This window comes from Paramisgurnus dabryanus, chromosome 18, assembly GCF_030506205.2.
Source record: "Paramisgurnus dabryanus chromosome 18, PD_genome_1.1, whole genome shotgun sequence".
In the NCBI taxonomy this organism is placed as follows: Eukaryota; Metazoa; Chordata; class Actinopteri; order Cypriniformes; family Cobitidae; genus Paramisgurnus; species Paramisgurnus dabryanus.
Window position 1 is genome coordinate 6,244,854 of NC_133354.1, and position 23,552 is coordinate 6,268,405.

General features: G+C 36.1%; 1 protein-coding gene across 3 annotated transcripts; it reads left to right on the forward strand.

The window, feature by feature from the left end:
- Nucleotides 1-810: 810 nt before the first annotated feature.
- Nucleotides 811-23,486, forward strand: LOC135721454 (uncharacterized). 3 transcript variants are annotated; one of them, XM_065243705.2, is made up of 9 exons: nt 811-1,009; nt 5,569-5,629; nt 9,900-10,256; nt 10,552-10,833; nt 14,590-14,697; nt 15,767-15,838; nt 16,118-16,171; nt 19,695-19,827; nt 22,556-23,486. In XM_065243705.2, the coding sequence occupies exons 2-9, from the start codon at nt 5,575-5,577 to the stop codon at nt 23,034-23,036; spliced, it is 1,542 nt and encodes a 513-aa protein (XP_065099777.1). In that variant the 5' UTR covers nt 811-1,009; nt 5,569-5,574; the 3' UTR covers nt 23,037-23,486. The 3 variants fall into 3 exon arrangements, with proteins under 3 accessions (XP_065099777.1, XP_065099774.1, XP_065099776.1); XM_065243702.2 differs by having other exon boundaries at nt 812-1,009; nt 5,530-5,629; XM_065243704.2 differs by having other exon boundaries at nt 812-1,009; nt 5,566-5,629.
- Nucleotides 23,487-23,552: the final 66 nt, after the last annotated feature.

A 23,552-nucleotide genomic window follows, 5' to 3' on the forward strand; every position in this document is an offset into this window, starting at 1 on the left:
TTTAAACCCTACTGAAAATCCAGCTAAGACCAGGATAAGCTGGTAGCTGGTTTTAGCTGGTTTAAGCTGGTCCTCCCATCCTGGCAAAGCTGGTGGGTCAGCTGATCTTCCAACCTGACCAGCTAAGTCCAGCTACCAACTTAAAAAGTGAAAAAAACACAGCTAGACAGGGAGACCAACTAAACCAGTTTATGCTGGTTTTAGCTGTTTTTTTCAGTAGGGAATAATTTTGACACTAAAGATAAGGATGAAATTGCTTCCTTCATAGTAAATATGACAATTTTATATTTGGGTGAATTATCAACTTTAGACTACAGTATGGACTTCACATCTGAATCAGGCTCATTTTTTTGTGTCACTGTACTGAATGGAGCAAGGAAAAGTGATACTATTTTCCTGTTAAATATCTTTTGGTCAAAATGAAACTATTTGATTTTGTAAAGCACCCAAAGCAAACAAACGAGGAAGAAAAACTAAAGTCATGATCCAAAACTGAGGACTCTCTTAGGACAAAGCATTCAAAACTACAAATATAAAACATATTTTGTGTAAGATCCACTATCATATCAAAAATACAGTATTAATAAGAAGTAACCCTGCTGGCAAACGTCAACAAACTTATTTCAACGTTTCATGAATAAATTCCCCGTTTTCATCCCATTTAGTTTGAAATAATGACAGACGACACGAGATAAAATCTCAAAGATGTCATTGTGTTTTCCTGACAAGATTTACTGGAGTCTGATGATTTCAAGTCCAGTAAGGAAACTCTCGGTGTGATCTGAACACGCGCGTGTGAATGAAACAAATCACGTCCACTTTTTCCGCAAGGCAACATTTCAAACGCGCCGCCTAGCACGTGCATTACGTCACACCAATGAGCACGAGAAGCAGCGCAAACTAATAGCGCATTTATGAGAAGAAACACTGCAGTGTAGATCAAACACAGGGATCTCTTTATCTCAAGAGTCACATAAACAAGACGCAACGCTTACAGACATTCAATTTAGTAAGTAAACAACTTCATCATCTTAATCTTTAATCATATTGAAATATGAATCAGATCTATTATGCTTATTTGTGTTAGTTTTTATTCTTGTGTAACACACTGGAGTTGTTTGTAAGGCTTTCTACTGTGTGGTTTACTTGAATGTGGTTTTTCCTGCCAGCTACATTTCTACACCATTTTCTTTTGAAATCAAACTGTTGACATTTACAATATTGCGTAATGATGCACAGAAACAATGTTTATATTCAGTAAGTTTGTGAATTATTGCATGGAATCAGATTGATTTTATTTGATCTGTAAGCAAGGTTTATATTCATCGCATTGTTATATTTTGTAAGCACTGATTTTATTTTTAAATGTTTGTGGTAGATGCAACTTATAAAGCATACCCTGGATGCTGGTATTACCATAATTTATACCATAACTGTGGACATGGTTTCTTGATATTTTTAGGCATGTGTCATTATATAATATTCTTTAAAATGCATAAGAGGACATACTCAGAAAAAAATGGCACAAAAGTTGTCACTGGGACGATGCTCTTTAAAAAGTCCTCATTTGCAGGGTGTGATTTGTGGAAAAAATCAGGGTGGGGGGTGTTTTCAAACATTTATGAAAATAAATGATACCATGTGTTTATATTGATTATTCAGGATATTAAGCTGTTTTTTGTGACAGTTGAAATAAAATATGTATTAAAATTACTTACCAGTCCTACTCACACCTGCCCTGAGCAAGATTTGAACCGTTCCGGTCCGTCATCAGAGTTGGACGCTCTAATAAGGATAAAAAATAATTAATCAAAGGTAGTGATATAAAGACCAGAGGGGGTATAATCCCCCAAGCAAAACACACCCTGCTCAAATGTATCATTTAGGTACAGATATATATCAGTGAGGTACTATTATGCACTCTTTAGGTACACATATACTTTTTCAAAGGGTACCACCCAATGACTTTGTAACTTTATTTCTGAGAGATTATTTTTTTGAGAGATTATATTTATTGTGTAAAAGTGCAATGTTTATACAGTCTGATACCATCACTGTACACTCACAGTTGCCTGGAATAATTACACATTTAAAATTTTAGAAATTTCTTAAACAAACTTTACATGTTAGTCTGACAGAAGAACTCTTAAAGGTGCAGTGTGTAAATTTGAGCAGCATCTAGTGGTGAGGTTGCGAATTGCAACCAACGGCTCTATCCATTGCTCACCCTTTGCTTTTGAAATGCATAGAGAAGCTACAGTAGCCGCCACTGGAAAAACATGTCATCGACGGAGACAACTTCGTAAAAAAGTCCATTAAGGGCTTCTGTAGAAACATGGTGGCACAAAATGGCGACTTCCATGTAAGGGGACCCTCGGTGTATGTAGATAAAAACGTCTCATTCTAAGGTAATTAAAACATAACGGTTCATTATAAAAAGGTCTTTATACACCACTGATAATATAGTTTTGTATATTATTTTGCATTTCTGTCAAGAGATCCTACACACTGCACCTTTAAAGGCAAAGTTCACCCAAAAAATGAAAATTCTTGTTAAAATGTAGTTACAAACCTGTATAAATTTCTTTGTTCTGATCAACAGATATTTTAAGGAATGTTCGTAATCAAATCGTTCATGAGCCCCATTCACTTCCAAAGTATTCTTAGGACGGTTTCACATTTGGTGCGATTGCCTGGTCCGAACCCGAGTTCGATTGCTCCCCCCTCCCCATGCCCCCCATGGACTGTGTTCACATATTATTTTTGCATTCGAACCGCGGTACGCTTGCATCATCAAGCTGCAGCCGGCGCGTTCTCATGTTGCTTGGTAACCGCTGTAAACGAGAAGACGACAAGAGATGGGCTGCGTCCCAAACCGCATACTTCCATACTATATAGTAGGCGAAAAGCACTACTTCTCGTACTCTTTGACTACTATATAGTATGGAAGTAGGCGATTTGGGACACAGCGATGATTTCTGAATGCCTCCGTAAAAATTGACATCGGCAGACAGCCCGTTGTCATCGAAACGACTTTAGTATGTTTGGGGCAGACAGACGCAAGTGCGTTTCTGTATTATTTCTTTGAAAACAAAACCAAAGGTTTAAAAAAATGAGAACAAAAGTCAAGCAAGCATTCTATGCTTCTGTTTTGGTGGGAAATTCCATATAATACGTAATTAACAGTGGTTCGCTTCCGCGATTTGGTACGATTGCGCTCACATTAGCAGCGAACCGATCTGGAGTTCACATGAACCGGACCCCAGACCACCCTTTTTAAGCGGACTCAAGTACGTTTCGCGGGGGCGCACCCGAATTCGGAAGACAGCGTTCACATCATCCAAATGTACCGAACTCTGATGTCAATCGAACCCGGGTGCGCACCAAAAGTGCTAATGTGAAAACGCCCTTAATTCCTACTATGGAAGTCAGTGGGGCTCACAAACGGTTTGGTTTGTGTGCGTTAAAGATGACATAATTTTCAATTTTGGGTGAACTATCCCTCTAAATGTGTGTGTGTGTTTGTGTGTAGTGTTAGTGGTCTAGGACTTTATGCATCTATATAAAAACAGCCTTTCAAAAATAAATGTGAGAAATTTTCACGCGAGGAAAATATTTGACAACCAGACTCTTCCCTTTTTGAGTATTTCAATTGGGTACGCTTAACTGTATAGTTGAGTGGTGGTTTGGTAAATCGATGGGTCATGTCAGTTTATCACAAACCCCCAGAAAAGATGAGATTGATATAATCGCATTTAACTTTCCCCATACTGTCCTGAAGTGAGTCATGCACGCATTACCCCCCGAGTTACTCAAGAGTTACTGGAAGTCATATTGAAACGTAAGCATTATTATCATCATGAGATACTTGAAGTTGGATCTTTGTGACTGGGTTATAATGCACACCTGTAACTAAAAACCAAGATGATTGTGTGAGTGTATGCGCGCATGTGTGTTCCTGCGTGCGTGGGTGCGTGTGTGGTGGTGTTATTTTTGAAGAAAAAAAAAGAGTGTGTTTATGTAGTAAGGATGTGGTTGTTACTTAAGGGTTTTTTAACTTGCGCAAAACATTATTTATTTCCTTCAACATAACCTAAAGCAACCTGAGGGGGAATCTTCAAAGTAAGTAGTTTCCGGCATCATGACTCTTTGTGATGTCATTAGATCAGTATGAGTCTTGTGAAGATGCAATTCTCTCTATCATGGGAAAGAAATTGTGTCACATACTATTCTTCTTAGTAATAGACTACAGATAGCGTGTGTGTTTTAATAGCTGTCTGATCATAGGGAGAAAATTAAGAAAATCATACAAATTAAAGGGGCCATGGCATGAAAATCTGACTTTTTCCATGTTTAAGTGCTATGATTGGGTCCCCAGTGCTTCTATCAAACCAGAAAATGTAAAAAAAAATCAACTCAGTAACTTAGTTTTTGGCTCTCCTTGTGTGTGATAAGAAGCTCTTATTATAATAATACCGCCCCTTAATCTGCACTATCCAACCACAGCACTGCCATTTAGTGCAGAGAAAAGCACAATTGAGTTTTAATTGCAACAAACCACCATCATTGTGATCAGTGTTTGAATTTCATAAGCTCATTTGCATTTTAAAAGACACCAAAACGGCACATTTTTGCACACACCTATAAAGTGGCAACTTTAACATGCTATAATAAATTATTTATATGGTATTTTGAGCTAAAACTTTACATATGTGCTCTGGGGACACCAAAGATATATTTGACATCTTAAAAAAAGTCTTGTGCCATGGCCCCTTTAATGCATGCAGAAACAGTCAAAGGTTTGGATAGCGACACATTTTCTCATTCTTTAATTCCTTTAATAGTCCATTTAGGATTTCAGATTATAGTCAGATTTGTGTTGCCTGTCTCTCTGCCTGCTTGGTCATCTTTAAACACACTTCAGGGATGCTTTTAAACAGTGTCAAGGAGTTTTATGTGTATACTTTTTCCTTTATTGTCCTTTAATTTTTTAAATAAAGTTTGGTAAAGAAACAATCTGAAAAAGCCTTTAGATCAAACCTTAAAGATTATAAGACATTTCATTTAAACAAAGTTCTCATTTGGTACTATTGTGTTTATGTATTTCTGTCATCATTATTATTAATGTAAATGTCAGGGGTTCAGATACAATGTAAGCCTGTTCCTCTGTAGCTCAGTGGTACTGCATTGCATTGATAGTTCAAGATCTCATGGGTTTAAACCCAGGGTATACACATCTACTTATACAAATAGTTTAAGTTGTTAAGTTTTATTTTCCCTAAGCTGTCTGATGATTTTCACAAGAATGAATCGGTTGATTTGATGAATCATCGTGTATAACACCAAAACCAATTCATAAGTCGTGCACGTAACTTTACCAGCAACAGAACTTGCTTTGTCACTCTTATTGATGATGGTGTTTTCTGGCATTTGTAAATAAGGAAGTGAGAGGTTTTTTATTAACTGCTGACTCACAATCAGTCTGCCCACAGATTCACTAACACAAGACACTTGTTTATTGCCTGTCAGATCTTCTGTGATGTCTGAATGGTGATGTTTATTCAGCAGGAGGTGATGAAGGGACCGCTGGTGCTGATGTGTCAGGCTCTCCTCTGTTTGGCTGTCTCAGGTTCGTCTGTTTTCTCTTCTTCATTTCTGACATCCTAACATAAGCTGCAGTATGCACATTCATTTTAATGCTTTCTTTTTGTAATGCAATTATTTGCATAAAAGAAACATTTAAGGCGGAGTAAAAATAATGTAAATTACATATAAACAAGACTAAAAATCTGTATTTTTCACCAAGATACCTAAGGTTACTTATGATAGGTTTTTATGGGAGTAACTCATATTCAATGTCGGGTGTAACTAGTTACTAAGTTATTAGTTATTGTAATTTAATTACTTTTTCCTTGAAAAGTAAAAGAAGGGATTATTAAAGTCTAAGGTTAAAATCAGGGCTGTCAATCGATTAAAATGTTGAATCTAGATTAATTGCATGATTGTCATGAGTTAACTTATGATTAATCGCAACTTAATCAGACATCTGTTCTATATTTACCTTAGTTTAACACTTTTTTAAAGTTTTTAAGACTTTAATCAACATAAGCATGAGCAAATATGGATGCTTTATGCAAATGTATGTTTAATTATTAGTGAAAGAGTCAGCAAAAATAATTTTGGATTAAAGAACTGGTACAGTAAAACTAATTTTAATTAACTAGTTTTAATTATTAAAAACAATATTAATATATGTTCAACTTTTTTCTTAATAACACTTTTTACATTAATCAGGTCCTGAATTTTATCTCTCTTAACAACCATTTTAAAATCAAGCAAGTCTTGCACTTTATTTATAAAACCCAAACCAAAATTTCAGACACACAAGTGGATTGACACGCATCCTTTATGTTTTAGTTAAGCATTTAGGATGGTACACCTCTAAAACTTACAAATAAAGATCATTTTAGACGTTTGATGACGTTTACTCAATTTAAAATTGAGAAATTGTGCATTGCATTAATCGCACGTTAATAAAATGAGTGTCGTTTAAATGAATTTACGTTAATGTGCTATTATGCGTTAATGTTTTTTATGTATCCTTCTCACTTTAAATACTTTGAGTTAATAAGAATAATGGTAACACTCTTGTGTAGTTTGCAATTCCTTAATCCTACCCAATTCCTACCAATACTTAAACTTAACATCTACTTTACTAAATATTAACGAGCAATAATTAGGAGTATATTGAGGCAAAATTACTTAATAGTGAAAATTGGACCTTATCTTATGAGCCGTTTCATATGGAAGCATATGGGTAGCATAATTCAATTTAGAATGTAATATGCAATATGACAATGCAATATGTAAAATGGCAATGCATTTCTGTATTTAAGTTTACATTTTCCATGCTTGTATGTGCAATGCTTGGTGCAAAATAAAAATGAAAATGTAATACTTTAATTTACATTTTCCATTTTCTACAGCCCTGTTTTAAATACATATTTTAATGCATTAGAAGTTGCAAAATTAAAATGGAAATGTATTACCCGAACTGATATAATGTGTTTCACATGGTCAAGCAAAAACTGTAGCAAAATTATAATTTAAATGTAATTCTCCCTAAATGCATTTACATTTACAGGTGGGAAACTTGGGATTGCATTTTCATTTACATAGAGCGCAACGGATGTAGCAAAATTAAATTGGAAATGTATTAGCTGGATTGATTAGATGTGCTTTACATGGTCAAGCAAAAACTGTAGCAAAATGATCATTTAAATGTAATTTTCCCTGAATGCATTTACATTTACGGGTGGGAAACTTGGGATTGCATTTTCATTTACATAGAGAGCAACAGATGTAGCAAAATTCAATTGAAAATGCATTCTGAGTTGACCACGCCCCCGCCCCGTGAAACACTGCGTCAAGGCGGGCCAACAACTCCCATTGCCTGGCCTCTCACGTGGGAAACATGGCGGCAGCAGGGCTGATTGAGAGTGTTATATTCGCTGACCGATTAAGTGAAGCATAAACAGAGAAATATTAGTGTTTATGGAGATTATTACGTGTCTGTAGGTGACAGAACAGCGTTGTTTGGTCCTCTCACCGAATTGTGGCCATTATCAGACGCTGACAACTGTTTGGTCACTAGTTTGGTCACAACATACGGGGATCAGTGAGCGACCCCTCACCAAATGGCATATCCTGTTGGCCTTTGATGTAAAAGCACCTGTTTATTGCAGTATGTATGCGGTTAGATTTGTCAAGCAGCCGTGTTGTGCTTTCACACTCTGTTTGCAGTTCGCTGCAGCTGCTGACCGCTGCTTTTGCCTATAAAATGATCGTGTGATTGACACTTCCTGCGGAAAAGCGCAAAAACAATATAACAGATCATCCTTTTTTTTCACAAATCAAAATACTTTAGATATTATTTGATAGACTAGTAAGTGTGGATTAATGATGTTTAAAATCTTTAGCCTGGTGGTCAGGACATGAATGGACCAAATCAGCAGATTAGCAAAGGTTTATTTATCTCCACATATATCATAAATAAAAATTAGCAGTGTAACGTTGCGATATACTTCTTTATATTTCCTACTATGTATATATGATTTCCATATTATAGACGAGAGTATTCAACGGCAATAAACATCTCATATGGCAATAAATATAATAAACATAATAAATATTTTTGGCAGATTGATTACGGTTTGTATTACCCTAGGTTTTTTTTTTATTTGAACTGTGATGGTCAAAGAAAAAAAACCTAGGGTAAAATAAACCGTAATCAATCTGCCAAAAATATTTATTATGTTTATTATATTTATTGCCATATGAGATGTTTATTGCCGTTGAATACTCTCGTCTATAATATGGAAATCATATATACATAGTAGGAAATATAAAGAAGTATATCGCAACGTTACACTGCTAATTTTTATTTATGATATATGTGGAGATAAATAAACCTTTGCTAATCTGCTGATTTGGTCCATTCATGTCCTGACCACCAGGCTAAAGATTTTAAACATCATTAATCCACACTTACTAGTCTATCAAATAATATCTAAAGTATTTTGATTTGTGAAAAAAAAGGATGATCTGTTATATTGTTTTTGCGCTTTTCCGCAGGAAGTGTCAATCACACGATCATTTTATAGGCAAAAGCAGCGGTCAGCAGCTGCAGCGAACTGCAAACAGAGTGTGAAAGCACAACACGGCTGCTTGACAAATCTAACCGCATACATACTGCAATAAACAGGTGCTTTTACATCAAAGGCCAACAGGATATGCCATTTGGTGAGGGGTCGCTCACTGATCCCCGTATGTTGTGACCAAACTAGTGACCAAACAGTTGTCAGCGTCTGATAATGGCCACAATTCGGTGAGAGGACCAAACAACGCTGTTCTGTCACCTACAGACACGTAATAATCTCCATAAACACTAATATTTCTCTGTTTATGCTTCACTTAATCGGTCAGCGAATATAACACTCTCAATCAGCCCTGCTGCCGCCATGTTTCCCACGTGAGAGGCCAGGCAATGGGAGTTGTTGGCCCGCCTTGACGCAGTGATTCACGGGGCGGGGGCGTGGTCAACTCGGAATGCATTTTCAATTGAATTTTGCTACATCCGTTGCTCTCTATGTAAATGAAAATGCAATCCCAAGTTTCCCACCCGTAAATGTAAATGCATTCAGGGAAAATTACATTTAAATGATCATTTTGCTACAGTTTTTGCTTGACCATGTAAAGCACATCTAATCAATCCAGCTAATACATTTCCAATTTAATTTTGCTACATCCGTTGCGCTCTATGTAAATGAAAATGCAATCCCAAGTTTCCCACCTGTAAATGTAAATGCATTTAGGGAGAATTACATTTAAATTATAATTTTGCTACAGTTTTTGCTTGACCATGTGAAACACATTATACCAGTTCGGGTAATACATTTCCATTTTAATTTTGCAACTTCTAAAGCATTAAAATATGTATTTAAAACAGGGCTGTAGAAAATGGAAAATGTAAATTAAAGTATTACATTTTCATTTTTATTTTGCACCAAGCATTGCACATACAAGCATGGAAAATGTGAACTTAAATACAGAAATGCATTGCCATTTTACATATTGCATTGTCATATTGCATATTACATTCTAAATTGAATTATGCTACCCATATGCTTCCATAGTTTCAAGCCTACCGTTGTATCAATTACTAAGCAGGATTTAGAAAGTAATAAAATACTTTATGGGGAGTAATTTAAGCAGTAATCTAATTACATGATTGAAGATGTTATTGGTAACTAGTAATGAATTACTTTTTTGAGTAACTTGCCCAACACTGGTCTTATGTCTCTATAAGTTTAACCATTGGGTGAAATCTCTCTCTTCAGGTCTGTTCACAGTGGATGTAGAGCAGAAATCGTACGAGTCGGAGCTACACGGTGAAGTCAAACTTGTCTGCTTGTTCTCACAAGTCAAAAGTCTGTCTGACCTCTTGGTTATATGGGACAAAGTTGAACCTCTGCCTGAAATAAATGTCTATCGATATGAGAGAGGCAAAGAAAAGCAGAACTACACCAATGTTGTGTTCAGAGATCGAGCTCAGCTGATCCACGAGCAGCTGAGTCAAAGTCGAGCTGTATTACACTTGAAAAAGCTCAGGATTAAAGATTCGGGCACATATCAGTGTGTGGTGAAATATCAGCAAGATGATGTCGACTACAAACACATCACGCTCAGCGTTACAGGTGAGATTAAACACTTGCTCAAAAGATTAAAAGTGAACTTGATTTGTCCAACATGCAGCATTTTTAAGAACAGATTTACTTCAAACTTTGTCTTTTTTGTATAAATTGTATAAATGCAAATAATGAGTGATATGTAGTTAACTGCTGCAATGCATTATGGGATACTGCTTTTGCTTTGATTTCATGCATGCATGCATTTGGCAGACACTTTTATCCAAAGTCCTGGGATCAAACCCATGAGGATTTAGAAATGTGTGTTTTTCTAAAGCAATATCATCTGGTTCTCCGTTTGTAGCGCTTAATACTCCAATAAAGAAAAGTTTGAGAAAAACAGAAGTTGAAGATGAGGTGGAATTGTCCTGCGAGTTTGCGGGATACCCGCTGGCAGAGGTTCTCTGGAGCGATGGACAAACCGTAAACCTCACAGAGAAATCCAGTAAAAGCACACACGTCACAGATGAAGATCTCATCAACATCACCAGCAGACTGACAGTGAGACGAGACCTGGTGAGAAACTACACCTGCTCGTTTCTCACCGAGGGGAAAGTCAGACAGACGACCACCTTCATTATCCCACGTGAGTTGGATCTTTTATATAAAACTTTCCATAAATCGAATCGAAGTAATACTAAAAATGAGATGTGTAGGAGTAGCGAGTTACAGGAAATCTAGCAGCGAGTATCTGCCTACTTATATGAAAGTCGCCTTTGTTTTCCGATGCTTATATGTTTTGTGCAGGCCAGATTTTCCTTGACAACACATTGATGGATTTCCCCCGGGTGAGAGGGCGTAAAATACGACATACCAAGATAAATCAGATGCTCAGATTCATATTACTTTGTTTTTCTAGCAGGTTTCAGATCAGACAATGTGAATGTTTTTCAAGTTGTTTAATGCATGATGTAGGGATGGGACGGTTAGAAAATTTCATATCATGATTATAGTGACCAAAGTTATCACGGTTATCAATATTATCATGGTTTTCTTAAATTGAGATGGAAATGTTCAAAAAGAACTGATACACACACTGAAAACATTTTTTATGTTTTCAAGTTTTATTTTTGAAAATCAGCAAACAACAAATACAATTAGCAGCTAAATGCACTTTTTAAAGCATAAACATTTATTCAGGGGTATCCAGCCTTTTTTTGTGTGGCAATCTACTTTTAAAATGATAAAGCAGACAAGACCTACCTGCTAAAAAACATTTTTTAACAAAACACTGTTACATTTTTTAATAACACTTTAAATTTGTGTTAGGAGGACTATCTCTACGTTGAATTAAGGGCTGTCATCATTACTCCATTCTTTTTGAGGAGTTAAAAAAAATCCTTGAGTACATGCGGAGTCCGTATAGCGGAATAGCGGAGATGCGGTTTTGATGAAATAAACTGACAACATTATCAGAAGCATCTCTCTCTCTTTCTCTTTCTCTCTCTCTCTCTCGTTCGGTTGGTCGATCAATCGCCGGCACATACACCGTACGTGTGGATCAACTCCAGCATGTATGCGCATCCAAATTTTGGAAGTTAGACGACTCCGCTGCAGCGTGCAGGCATAAGATTTATAAAAACACACTTGAGAAGAAATGCGCAACAACTCAAAAAGACTTCTAAAACCATAATGCCAATTTGGCGCTTTGCTTTCCGAAGCTCGTGGAGGCCTGGAGCAGCATACACAGTTATTAACTTATTGAGAATGAGGAGTTGTCGTCATGATACAAAGCTCCTCCCCCTTTCCGCCATGTTGGCAGGATTCCGGCGGCAAAACATGATTGTTTACGTGTGTTTTTAGCTCGGTAGTAGATGAGGTTTTTCGCAATTCTACACTGTTTTACCATGCCTGGCAGTAACTGCACTCTCAATAGGCGATCTACCGGCATTGCATTTGCGATCGACTGGTTGTATTGGACACCCCTGCATTAAATGAACATTAACATGGAGCCCTGAGATGTATGAACCTGTTTTAATGAACAGTAGCTTAAATAAGAACATCAAATGCACATATAAGCAACGCATTAAAACACAGTGCACCTGTTACTGCATCCGCCACGCCTTCTCGTGCAAAACCCAATGTTGCATGCGTGCGCCAGCGTCAAGCTGATTCTGGCTGGACAGGATTTACCGCAAGTTTTCAAAATCACGGTAATCAAACACGGTTGTAATGATAATTACATTTTAAACGATATACTAACCGTCAGGACATTTTATCATGGTTAATCGTGAAACCGGTAATCTTCCCATCCCTAGCATGATGTTTTACTTTAAATCAAGGGTTTATCTGCTAAACTTGTGCTGATAAAACATGTAGGGGTCGGTTTCCAAGACAGGGCTTATCCTAGTCCCCGACTAAAATGCATGTTTGATCTGCCTTAATTTAACAACACTTGCCCTTACATATCTTAACATATATCAGTGCCATTGTTTTGTGTCAAGATGCACACCAGTATTGTTTTTTTGTAAGGTTTGCTTGTAAAACTTACAGTTCCCAAAATAACTAAGGCCTAGTCCTGGGCCATAGGGTCAGTCCCGGGACAGAGCTTAGATTGATCCAGGAATAAGCCATAGATATATTTGGATATTTAAGTAGTTTTACAAGCAAACCTTACAAAAACAATACTAGTAGTATGCATCTTGAGACAAAACAACAGCATGCAAAAGATGCAAGATGCAAAAAGTGATTTTAAATTAAGGCACCTCAAACATGCATTTTAGTCTGGGACTATGATAAGCCCTGTCTGGGAAACCACCCCCATAATCTTTTCATTTTGATATTGTAGTTTTAGCATGAGCTTTAAATATTTTACAGCACCAATACAATGTCAAGAAAAATGGTCCCTTCACTGTCATGAACTCAAATCACGAGGGTTAAGAAACACGAAACAAGACTTTAATTTTAATACAACCATAAAGCAAAAACCATTTCCATGATGGGGAAAACAGTACTAGAAATAAAACAGACTAGACAGGACTGACTATAAAAAACTTGGCATCACAAACAGAAATGAAACACGGAATGGACACAAGCCGGTCTATGCGATCCGGGGAGACCTGACAGATGACATGAAGCACATGATCCTGGGACATATACAATAATTCATACATATAACGCATGAGCACCAGACGCTAGACAACAGGGCATTATATATGGAAACAAATTAAGGAACAGTGGAAACTAATCAAACAATAATGGGATGATCTAACAAAGAGAAGAGGGGGGCAGGGGCATAAACAAGACATGGAAGCACATGGCCCAAATAAAAAAGGCCATGTGCTACCACACAAAACTTGGGTACCATCATAACCACATGACAATGAACAACTATAAATTACAACATGATTCCATGGAAAGTTGTGTTATAGTCATGGAAAATTTGATCAATTTATTCCTGTCGATGGCATGAAATTCAACTTTTTTATGTGCCTTGAGCACAAAAGTCTTTTTCGTGACACTCGCACAAATTTCTATAGTTTCTCGTGTCCATGGCACAACTTTCTTTTTCATTTCATTTTATTCATTGTTTTCTTATTTTTTCATATTTTAATTCATTGTCGCTTAGAGTTGGGGTTAGGATATACTTTTATATATTGGTTTCTACATGTTTTTCTTTCACTTCAAAACTATTCTCGCCTGGAGTTGGGGTTAGGATGTCTAAAAATGTAACAGAAAGTGATTCTAACCCCAACCCCAAGCGAACATGGTAAAAAAAATATGAAAAAAAAAACAATGAGAAAACAATACATAAAATGAAACGAAAAGAAAAGAAATTTGTGCAACGCACACAAAAATCTATTAATAGAAATTTGTGCGAGTGTCATGAAAAAGAAATTTGTGCTCAATGCTGGAAAAAAGCTAAATTTCTTGCCATGGACACAAATAAATTGATCAAATTTTGCCTGACTATAACACGACTGTCTGTGAGATTAGTCTGATAAATTACTTAGACAGGAAGGCAAGATCATGACAGTCACTGCTGCAGTACCCTTTTAAAAATGACACCTTTACATCTATTAGAGTTTATATTAAAACCTCAGATAGAGGAACATATGGGTACCAAATTACTGCCCCAATGAAAGCTTTTTTGACCATTTTCCTGACAGTAATCCTAAATATTCAAGAATCATATATATCGGATCATTCCAGTAACTAACAATAACACAATCACACACTTCAAATTTCCTTTCATCCAGCGTTTTAATTTTTGGTATACTGTAGTTCCGCAGAATAAAATCACACAATTGTTCCCACAGACGCATAACTACATTTCATGTCATGTTTAATATACAGTCGGATCAGACATCTCAGTTTAACAGCAGATCTTGTGTGTTTTCAGATGAAATTCCTGCTGGTTCTTCTCATCATTATGTTTGGATCGGATCTGTGATAGTGGTCTTACTGGTCATTGTCTTCATCTTCATCATTTACCGCAAAAGAAAAAACGGTACTTGAATTATATTCCCAATTATACCATCACCTGTTTACTGAGCTCATTTCACTACTGAAAAAGTGCTTTGTATTACATTACATTAACATGACAGTGATACTTGAATCATCATGAGAAATCAGTATCTGCATGTAATGTCAGGTGACAGTGAGTCACTTTCACGTAATTTCATCTCACGTGCCAACTCTTAACATTTTTAAAGCGGGACATTTCATTAGATGGTTTCAGTTACCTTCATAAAACACTTTGCACATCCAGAGAATGAAGATGTAGGAACAGGAAGAAACCTTTTATTGACCCATAATCGTCATACCATAACAACTGCTCCCATACGTTATAGGCTTATAACCGAGAGCAACAATCTTTTATTAACACTATATGAGATGTAAACATTTATTAATCCAGTATCTACAGTAAACAGAAAGCAGGTTATATAAGCTGACACATGTGAATAATATCATTCATGCATTACATCGCACACATGAGCTTGCTCATGCATTCATGAAAAAAACCACAGACAGATACAAGAAAGAACAGAGAAATCACAAGACATGTTTGTACACAAAATGTACACAAAATTTTCAGTTCAGTTAATGTTTACAGAGTTTAACTGTGTTGCCCTTTCATTCAATGATACAGAAACAAACATTATATTTTTGGCTTTAATAATATTTGTGTCTATATTTGGCACTTTTTAATTCAGTGCTTGACTTTGCTACACTAATGTGATTATAATTGTATGGTTTTAATGCGTTATGCTGTTTTTAATTTAACAACAAATCATCTCTAAATACTTGTTGACAGCTCGAGTAGTTTTTTAAAAATGTTTTTCTGACCCGTTGATTTTGTGGCCAAATATTTTCTACAGTGTAATGTGCAGAAACAGGAACGTCACTGAGTCACTGACCGTAATAAATAAAATAACCTTGTGTTGCCTTTCCTCAAGAGATATACTGATAATAAGATTATAAAGTGATTACCATGCAAAAAACTCTTTCACTTCCTCTTTTCAATAAGTGATCATGCATGAATTCCCAAACATCTGTATGTGTTCATCTGTACACAGGCCAGAAAGACAAAAGAAGTAAATCATTGAAATGTCCACCTCCGTTCCCACAAACCACTGCAAACAATGACTGTGAGTTTCTTTACTTCTCACACTGCTGATATTTGCTGATTCAATGTTTGTTATGATCATTATTATAAAGCAGGACATCATTGACAATGAATTCCCTCCCTGTGAATCAAACTCATGACCTCTGCGCTGCTAATGCAACGCTTTACCCATTGAGCGACAGAAACACATAACTAATAGTGTATATTAAGGAACAGTTCAAAACAAAAATACTAATTTAGTCATTATTTACGCATGCATCACAAAAGACCTATTAAAGGATGTTTGGCGCTTCTTTTCCAGGTTTACTGACAATATATGAGAATACACCGCATCCATGTGACATCACACGGGAAGGTAAAGCATGTTCCTTATTATGAATGCATATTTGTGTTTTTATTGGCGACTGTATCTGTGATGTTTTATGCACTGGAAGTGATCTAATGGTAAAGCTTGTTATAGAAGTCAAAACAGGAAATATTCTAAGAATAAAATGAATTCCCGCTCTTATGTGTCATTGAGACGTTTTGCTCCAGGCCGGGTGGAGATATGTACTCATGTTATATTATGGTACTCCTGCCAAAATTCTGGTATTACCACAGTATTCTCTGAAGGGAAGTATTGTGAATAAAACAGTACTGTTTGTAGCCAAAATCTGATTTTAATCAAATTTTATACAGTTGTGGCAAAACATATTAGCCCTGTTGGTAAATATGAGCAAAGAAAGCTGGGAAAATAAATCCACATTGTTTCTCATTTTGAGCTTAAATTTAAAAAAAATTGAGGTTTCATTAAATTAAAACAACTGAAAGTGTGGGGGGGATTACACTATGAAATACATTTATTTTGCTAATACACACTGGACACAATTATTGGCCCACCTAGATATTTTTATGAGTAAAAAATCTCTGAAGTATATTCCCATTGATATTAAAAAGCAACTATGGTCCGATTCAGAATTTTACATTTCCTTTGGTGTGTAAGTGTGTATTTGTACATGTTAAATGTATGCAAAAGGTACAAACCCCAAAGTAAACGATGATGCGAGTTAACGACTCCAATGTAAATCTCTTTTCTTGGACTACAACAAACACATGGATTGTAGGCAACAGTTTACTTCCTAGGATTGGTGATGTAGAAAAGTCCGACATTATCATAATTCCTCCCGCTTGGACTCAGCCTGTAAGTTAACTCCTGTTGGCATTGCATTGTGACCGAATCTTTCAAACATGGTAATGAGCGTCACATTTCCACCTGACGTCAGATATATTCAGGCCCATTACAACGTATATATTAACTGGTCATTCAGGAACACAGAGCTTTTCAAATCGATGAGCTTTGTACAAAATCTGTGCGTTTCAGGAAGACAGGGATTTCTGGAGCTACAAAAATGTACGATGGCTTTGGTGCACACAGGGATTAAAGACTTCTCCATGTCTACAGTTAAATGAACGGCACTACTATGGTTCAGGTCTTATCTCTCAGGAAGGTCATTTAGAGCAGTGTTTCCTCGGGCCCCCCCCCTCCCAGAATGTTTTAGATGTCTCCTTTTATGAAACGCCTGATTTCAGTCATCAGCCTCTTTAATTAACACACTAACAAGCTGATGAATTGAATTAGGTGTTTTGATGTATTGAGACATCTAAAATGTTCTACGAGGGGGAGGGCTGAGGACTGGAATTGAGAACCACTGATTTAGAGTATCTTGGAGAGGTGACGTCTCTGAAACCCAGCGTCTCAGTACCGGGGTACCTCAAGGCTCAGTGTTTGGACCACTTCTCTTTTCTGACATCCCTGGGTTCTGTTATTCAGAAACATGGCTTTTCCTACCACTGCTACCTAATTTGTAAGTCACTTTGGACAAAAGTGTCTGCTAAATGTAAGTATACTGCCAGACCTTCATTGTTTTGAACCTAATTTTATACCAGAGGTCCTGGGCATCTTATTCAGATACATGGCGTCATGGATTATATCAAATACCAACAGAAAAAGAATTCAAAACCTGATTTGTTCTGCTAGAAATCTTATAAAAGGTCTTGGTTAAATCTTTCATCATGACATTGATTTTGATGTTAGGGTTAGGGTTAAACCAACAAAAAATGGGTCACTGAGCCCAAATCAAGGTCCTTTCATAACATCCCAGTTCTCTGACCTGAACCATAAAAAATTACTGAAGAGAGCAGCAACATAAGAAGGGTCTGGTGAAATAATCTAAGATCACTTGACATGAATTCTTTAATCTCATCAGATATTATAATACAAGACTCTAAGCTGTTATCCTTCCAAATGGCCAATAATTGTGGCCAACGTGTATTTAAGGAATTTTTTTTAATGTGATCCCCCATACACACTTTCAAATCAACGAATTTCCGTGGCATAGTCACGGAATTTTGTGCTCATTTTTCCGTGGCATTCTCATGGATCTCCGCTTTTTTCCGTGGCCCTGCTACGGACTGTCTTTTTCCGTGGCATTCTCACGGGTTGGTTTTGTCCAATTTTCTTACCATTTTTGCTTCGGTTTAGGGTTAGATTTACATGAAATGACATCCTTACCCAAACCCAACTCTAACCCCAACGCCAGGCGACAATTGTTTAAAGTTTGGAAAATATAAAAGAATAAATCAGAAAAAAATAGTATAAACCAATAGTTAAAGTAACATACTGACGCAAACACCAAATCTAACCTTAAACCAAAGCGAAAATGGTTTGAAAATAGGAAAAAGCAGTTGAGTAACCAATCCGTGAAAATTCCACGGAAAAGACAGTCCGTAGCAGGGCCACGGAAAAATGCAGAGATCCGTGAGAATGCCACGGAAAAATGAGCACAAAATTCTATGACTATCCCACGGAACTTTGTGAGATCATGTTGCTCAAATATTTTTCATTAATGAAACATTGCATTTTTGTAATAAAAATAAAAAATAAAAAAATGGAGAAACACTGCAGATATATTTTTACAGCTTTCTTTGCTCATATTTACCAAGGGGGCCAATATTTTTGTCCACAACTGTATAATCAATTTTTACCAGTTTCCTTATTTAAATCCATTCAAATGTCACTTACAGTAAAATCTAAATATGTACTTCTAAAAATAAAGGTGCTAGAACTCACAGCGATGCTACAGAAGAACCATTTTCGGTTCTCCCTAGCAAGTAATTGCTGTCATTTCACCATCTATTTGTAGGGACAGCCAACAATACATTATATGGGTCAAAATTATTGCCACAGAATATTAAGTGAAGATCATGTTCATTGGAGATATTTTGTAAATTTCCTACTGAAAAAAAAATGTATTTATCATTAGTAATATGTGTTGCTAAGAGCTTAATTTGAAAAAAAATTAAAGCGATTTTCTCAATATTTAGATCTTTTTTGCACCATCAGATTCCAGATTTTTTGATCATGTAAGCAAGGTTTTTATGATTACAAGGTTTTATTTATTAATTTATTTTAGTTTTGGGCTATTATATTTTCACTGATAGCGAAAATTTTAGACACTGGGCTGTGTTTGGACGTCTATTAGACAACATTTATTTTTAAGAGTGCAGTCTGATGCATTAATCCATAGGATCTCCGTCATCAAAAACATTTGGGCCCATTTCACAGTGACCCTGCTGATACTTGGTTTTGTAAAAGTTTTGCAACTGTTATACAGTAAGATCACTTTCAAAACTGCAAAGCATACAATTTTCTGGGTTAAAGTATGCTGTGATGAGTCCATGTAAATTGCCAGAGAATGCTTTTAGGCACATCTGGAAGTCTCATATGATTGTGAATCACTGAGCAGATGGTTGATAGCTGGATGCTTGTCATAAGACACATGTTCTCTTTTAAGCTGCTTTTTGACATTTGACACTTTGTTTTTCCTGGATTTGTGCAGAGCATGCGGAAAAACTTCAGACTCTTAGAGACGCCCTGACACAGCGATATTCACAACCCATCACCGATACAGAGATGAAGACCAGACTGCTTTCATATTGCAGTAACGTGCTGCCACATGTGCTTCAACTCAGGTAGTCTGAATGTGAATGAGTGTGAATCACCAACACATAAAACATCATAAAAACATCAATGGTGTTACTCATGTGTTTCTGTGGAAACAACTTCCTTCAATATCAGTCAGTATTCTTAAGAAGTTGACAAACATGTTTATCTTCTTCTTCAAGACTACCACAGAACCACAATATAACGGATCTCTTTAATATCTCAGCGGTGTCTCATAGAGGACATTGAGATTAAGTGATGTGTTTCTCAGATATTTTAGACCTAAAGTTAGTCCAGTAATCTCATGCATGTCTCTTCTGCATTTTCCAGAGAAATCTCAAAATGTATTCACGTTGAAAAGCTAAAGTCAGATGTATCATGTATCAGATGTATATGAACTTTAACATTTCTCATTCAATTTTCCCAAGATCAAATGATCTGACACTTGTTTACATTCATTTATAGCTCAGTCCTCTTCACAGTTTATCAGTTCCCCAATTTGTTTTCATTTCACAAATGTAATTTTTAGGAAGAAATCTGAGGCTGTGTCCGAAATAGACCCCATTATTAATGTTGTTCGAAATCATAGTGGAGATTATTAGCGAGCTCAAGTGTCACTCCTTTTTATTCATTTCTCCAAGTATATTAGTGTAGACTAATAGGAAATAGTGAATGAGGTTAGGAGGCTATTTCGGACACAGCTTCAGTCCTCAGTCCCCTGGAGCACGAATGTCTTTTTCATGGCACACAGCACAAATTTCTAGAAAGTTTTTCGTGCCTGTGGCACGACTTTATGCATCATGTCATTTAATATATTTTTTTTCATTGTTTTTCCTATTTTTAAATCATTATCGCTTGGGGTTAAAGTTAGATTCGGGGTTTGCGTTAGGATGTAATTTTATGGATTGGTTTCTACATGTTTTTTTGTCCGCTTTTAAAACTCTTCTCGCCTGTAGTTGGGGTTTGGGTTAGGATGTCGCTGAAAGTGATTCTAACCCTAACCCCAAGCAAAACTGGTAAAAAATATAGGACAAAACAATGAGAAAACAAAATATAAAATGACACGATACAGAAAGTCGTGCCACAGGTTTCTAGAAATTCGTGTAACCATTATTACATAAATTACTGCACTGAATTCATATTAAATTCAATGCTATATATCAAATTAAAACAGTAATGAATGATGAACCCTAGACTACAAACCAGTCATAAAAGGCCCACTTTTTGAAATTGAACCTATATGAATAAATAAGCTTTCCATTAATATATAGATTGTTAAGACAGTACAATATTTGGCCGAGATACAACACTGTAAAAAATAGAAAATTCAACTTTTAAGGCAACTTGCTGCACAGCTTTTTTGAGTTTACACAACAATTGTATGATGTAGTTCACCTAACCTAATTCACTGAGTAATGTCAACTTAAACCAACAAGTTCAACCAAACTGATTAGGCAATAAGCTAATTTCTATGTTTACTCAACTAGTAAGTCTTCTCAACCAGTGTTTGGGGAAAGTTACTTTTTAAAGTAATGCATTACAATATTAAGTTACTGACCAAAAAAGTAACTTAATGCGTTACTTTGTTACTTTGCACGAATTTCTATAAACAGTTTTTCATGCCTGCCGCACGACTTTCTGTATTGTGTCATTTTATATTTTTTCCTCATTGTTTTTCCTATTTTTAAATCATTGTCACTTGGGGTTAGATTTGGGGTTTGCGTTAGGATGTAATTTTATGGATTGGTTTCTACATGTTTTTCGTCCGCTTTTAAAACTATTCTTGCCTGGAGTTGGGGTTTGGGTTAGGATGTCGCAGAAAGTGATTCTAACCCTAATCCCAAGTGAAAATGTAAAAAAAAAAAAAAAGGGACAAAACACTGAGAAAACAAAATATAAAATGACACAATACAGAAAGTCGTGCCACAGGTTTCTAGAATTTCGTGCTGTGTTCCATGAAAAAGACATTTGTGCTCCAGTGGCACGAAAAACAGCAGAAATTTGTGTCAACAGCATGCATACATTAATCAAAAATGTTGTGTCTATAACACGAATTTCCGTGAGATAAACATAGTTTACCGAAAACTTTAAATTTTTTCATCATTTAATTACTGAAGTTGTATAAATGTCTTTGTTCTGCTAAATTCAAATGAAATATTTTGAAGAATGTTAACCATGCAGATCTGGGGCACCACCAACTTCCATAGTAGGAAAAGCTACTATGGAAGTCATTTGTTTGTTTATAAACATTTTTCAAAATATCTTCATTTGTGTTCAGCAGACCAAAAAAAAACTTTATGCATGTTTTGAACAAATTTCAGTTTTTAGTAAACTATTGCTTTAAGCTGGTATTTAAACATGAGTACAGTATAAACACCTTACACATTAAAAAAGACACAATTGAGAGGAGATACACACTGTAAAAAATTTGCTATGCAGTTATTTGCCAGTAATTTACTGTAGATTGAGAGGCAAAACATTCTGTGAACTAGAAATCAACTTTTTTATGTTTTTTCCTTCAGATTTTGGTTCCCAGAATGCTTTGCACGAGGCTGTTATTTTAGTTTTATTCTGTAAAGATAAAGACTTGTTAATGTTTAATGTTCATTTATTTTTTAACAAACTGTTGCCAGTAAATAACATACATTTTATTTTACAGTAAGTAACAGCTGTCAGTAATTCTACAGAAAGTTTTCACAGTGCAGCTGCATTAACAATATGCACACATTAAACTCAATTACCATTTCTTCATTTCAGGGAAGGCCAGGCTGTAAACATCAGCTCTATTTTTCCTGATAAAAGACAAACAGTTCTCCTGCTGGGAAAACCAGGAAGCGGAAAAACCACCACAGCCCAAATTCTGTCATCGTGCTGGGCTCAGAGTCTCTCTATAGACCCCTGGAACATCAAAGAGCTCCAGCTGGTTGTTTCGGTAGACTGCCGAGGAGCTAATAGCGAATTTTTCAAGTTGGTCAGATGCAACATTCCCAAAGAAACACCATTAGACGTTTCTGACATCAAAGAGATGCTTCTGGGATCAGCAGACTGTTTAGTGATCCTTGATGGATACAAAGAGGGAAACAGGGACTTGGACGAAACCCTCGGGATGTTTCTAAAGGAGCGTCAGACGTGCAGGATTTTAGTTATGTCACATCCGGGAGAATGTCCGGGTCTGGAGAACAAAGTTGGGACGGTATTGAATCTTATCCACAAATCAGACGACAAGTCTGAAACATGAACTTCAGTTGATGGAGAAATGGAAGAAGAAACATTTTATGATAGGAAGGACATCATCCAGGAGGATTCAGATTCCTGTACTTTATCTTAGGGACAGATCTTAAACTCTTACAGCTCTCCTTTCTTTGAAATTGTGGTATGAACTGAGACACACTGTATATACACCTAGCTGCCAGTCAAAGTCATTTCACAATGTTGTTTGTTTTGTATTCCCAGTAGAGAGAATAATAATGTGATAAGAATTCATAATTGCGATACAAAGTACTTCTGATGGGAGTAACACATAGTTTTGGTTTTACTGTTACAGGAAATGTAGTAGCTACTCGTAAATGATTTTATTGGCATCAGCCTGCTGTTATGTAAACCGTCTATTACAACAGATCAGTTTTGTAGTTTTTGTTTTGTTTAAAAACTGAACATACTTGTTTTATTAAAATGTTATTTTTGATAATCTTTCTTTTGTGTTTCTCTCTCTCTCTCTCTCCCCCTCAAGTTACTTTCACTTTAATTCACTCGC

Coding starts and splice junctions, on each gene's coding strand:
- LOC135721454 (XM_065243702.2), top strand. CDS start 5,548: ATGGTGATGTTTATTCAGCAGGAGGTGATGAAGGGACCGCTGGTGCTG. Junction 5,630..9,899: donor CCTCTGTTTGGCTGTCTCAG/GTTCGTCTGTTT, acceptor CTCTCTCTTCAG/GTCTGTTCACAGTGGATGTA. Junction 16,172..19,694: donor ATGTGACATCACACGGGAAG/GTAAAGCATGTT, acceptor GGATTTGTGCAG/AGCATGCGGAAAAACTTCAG.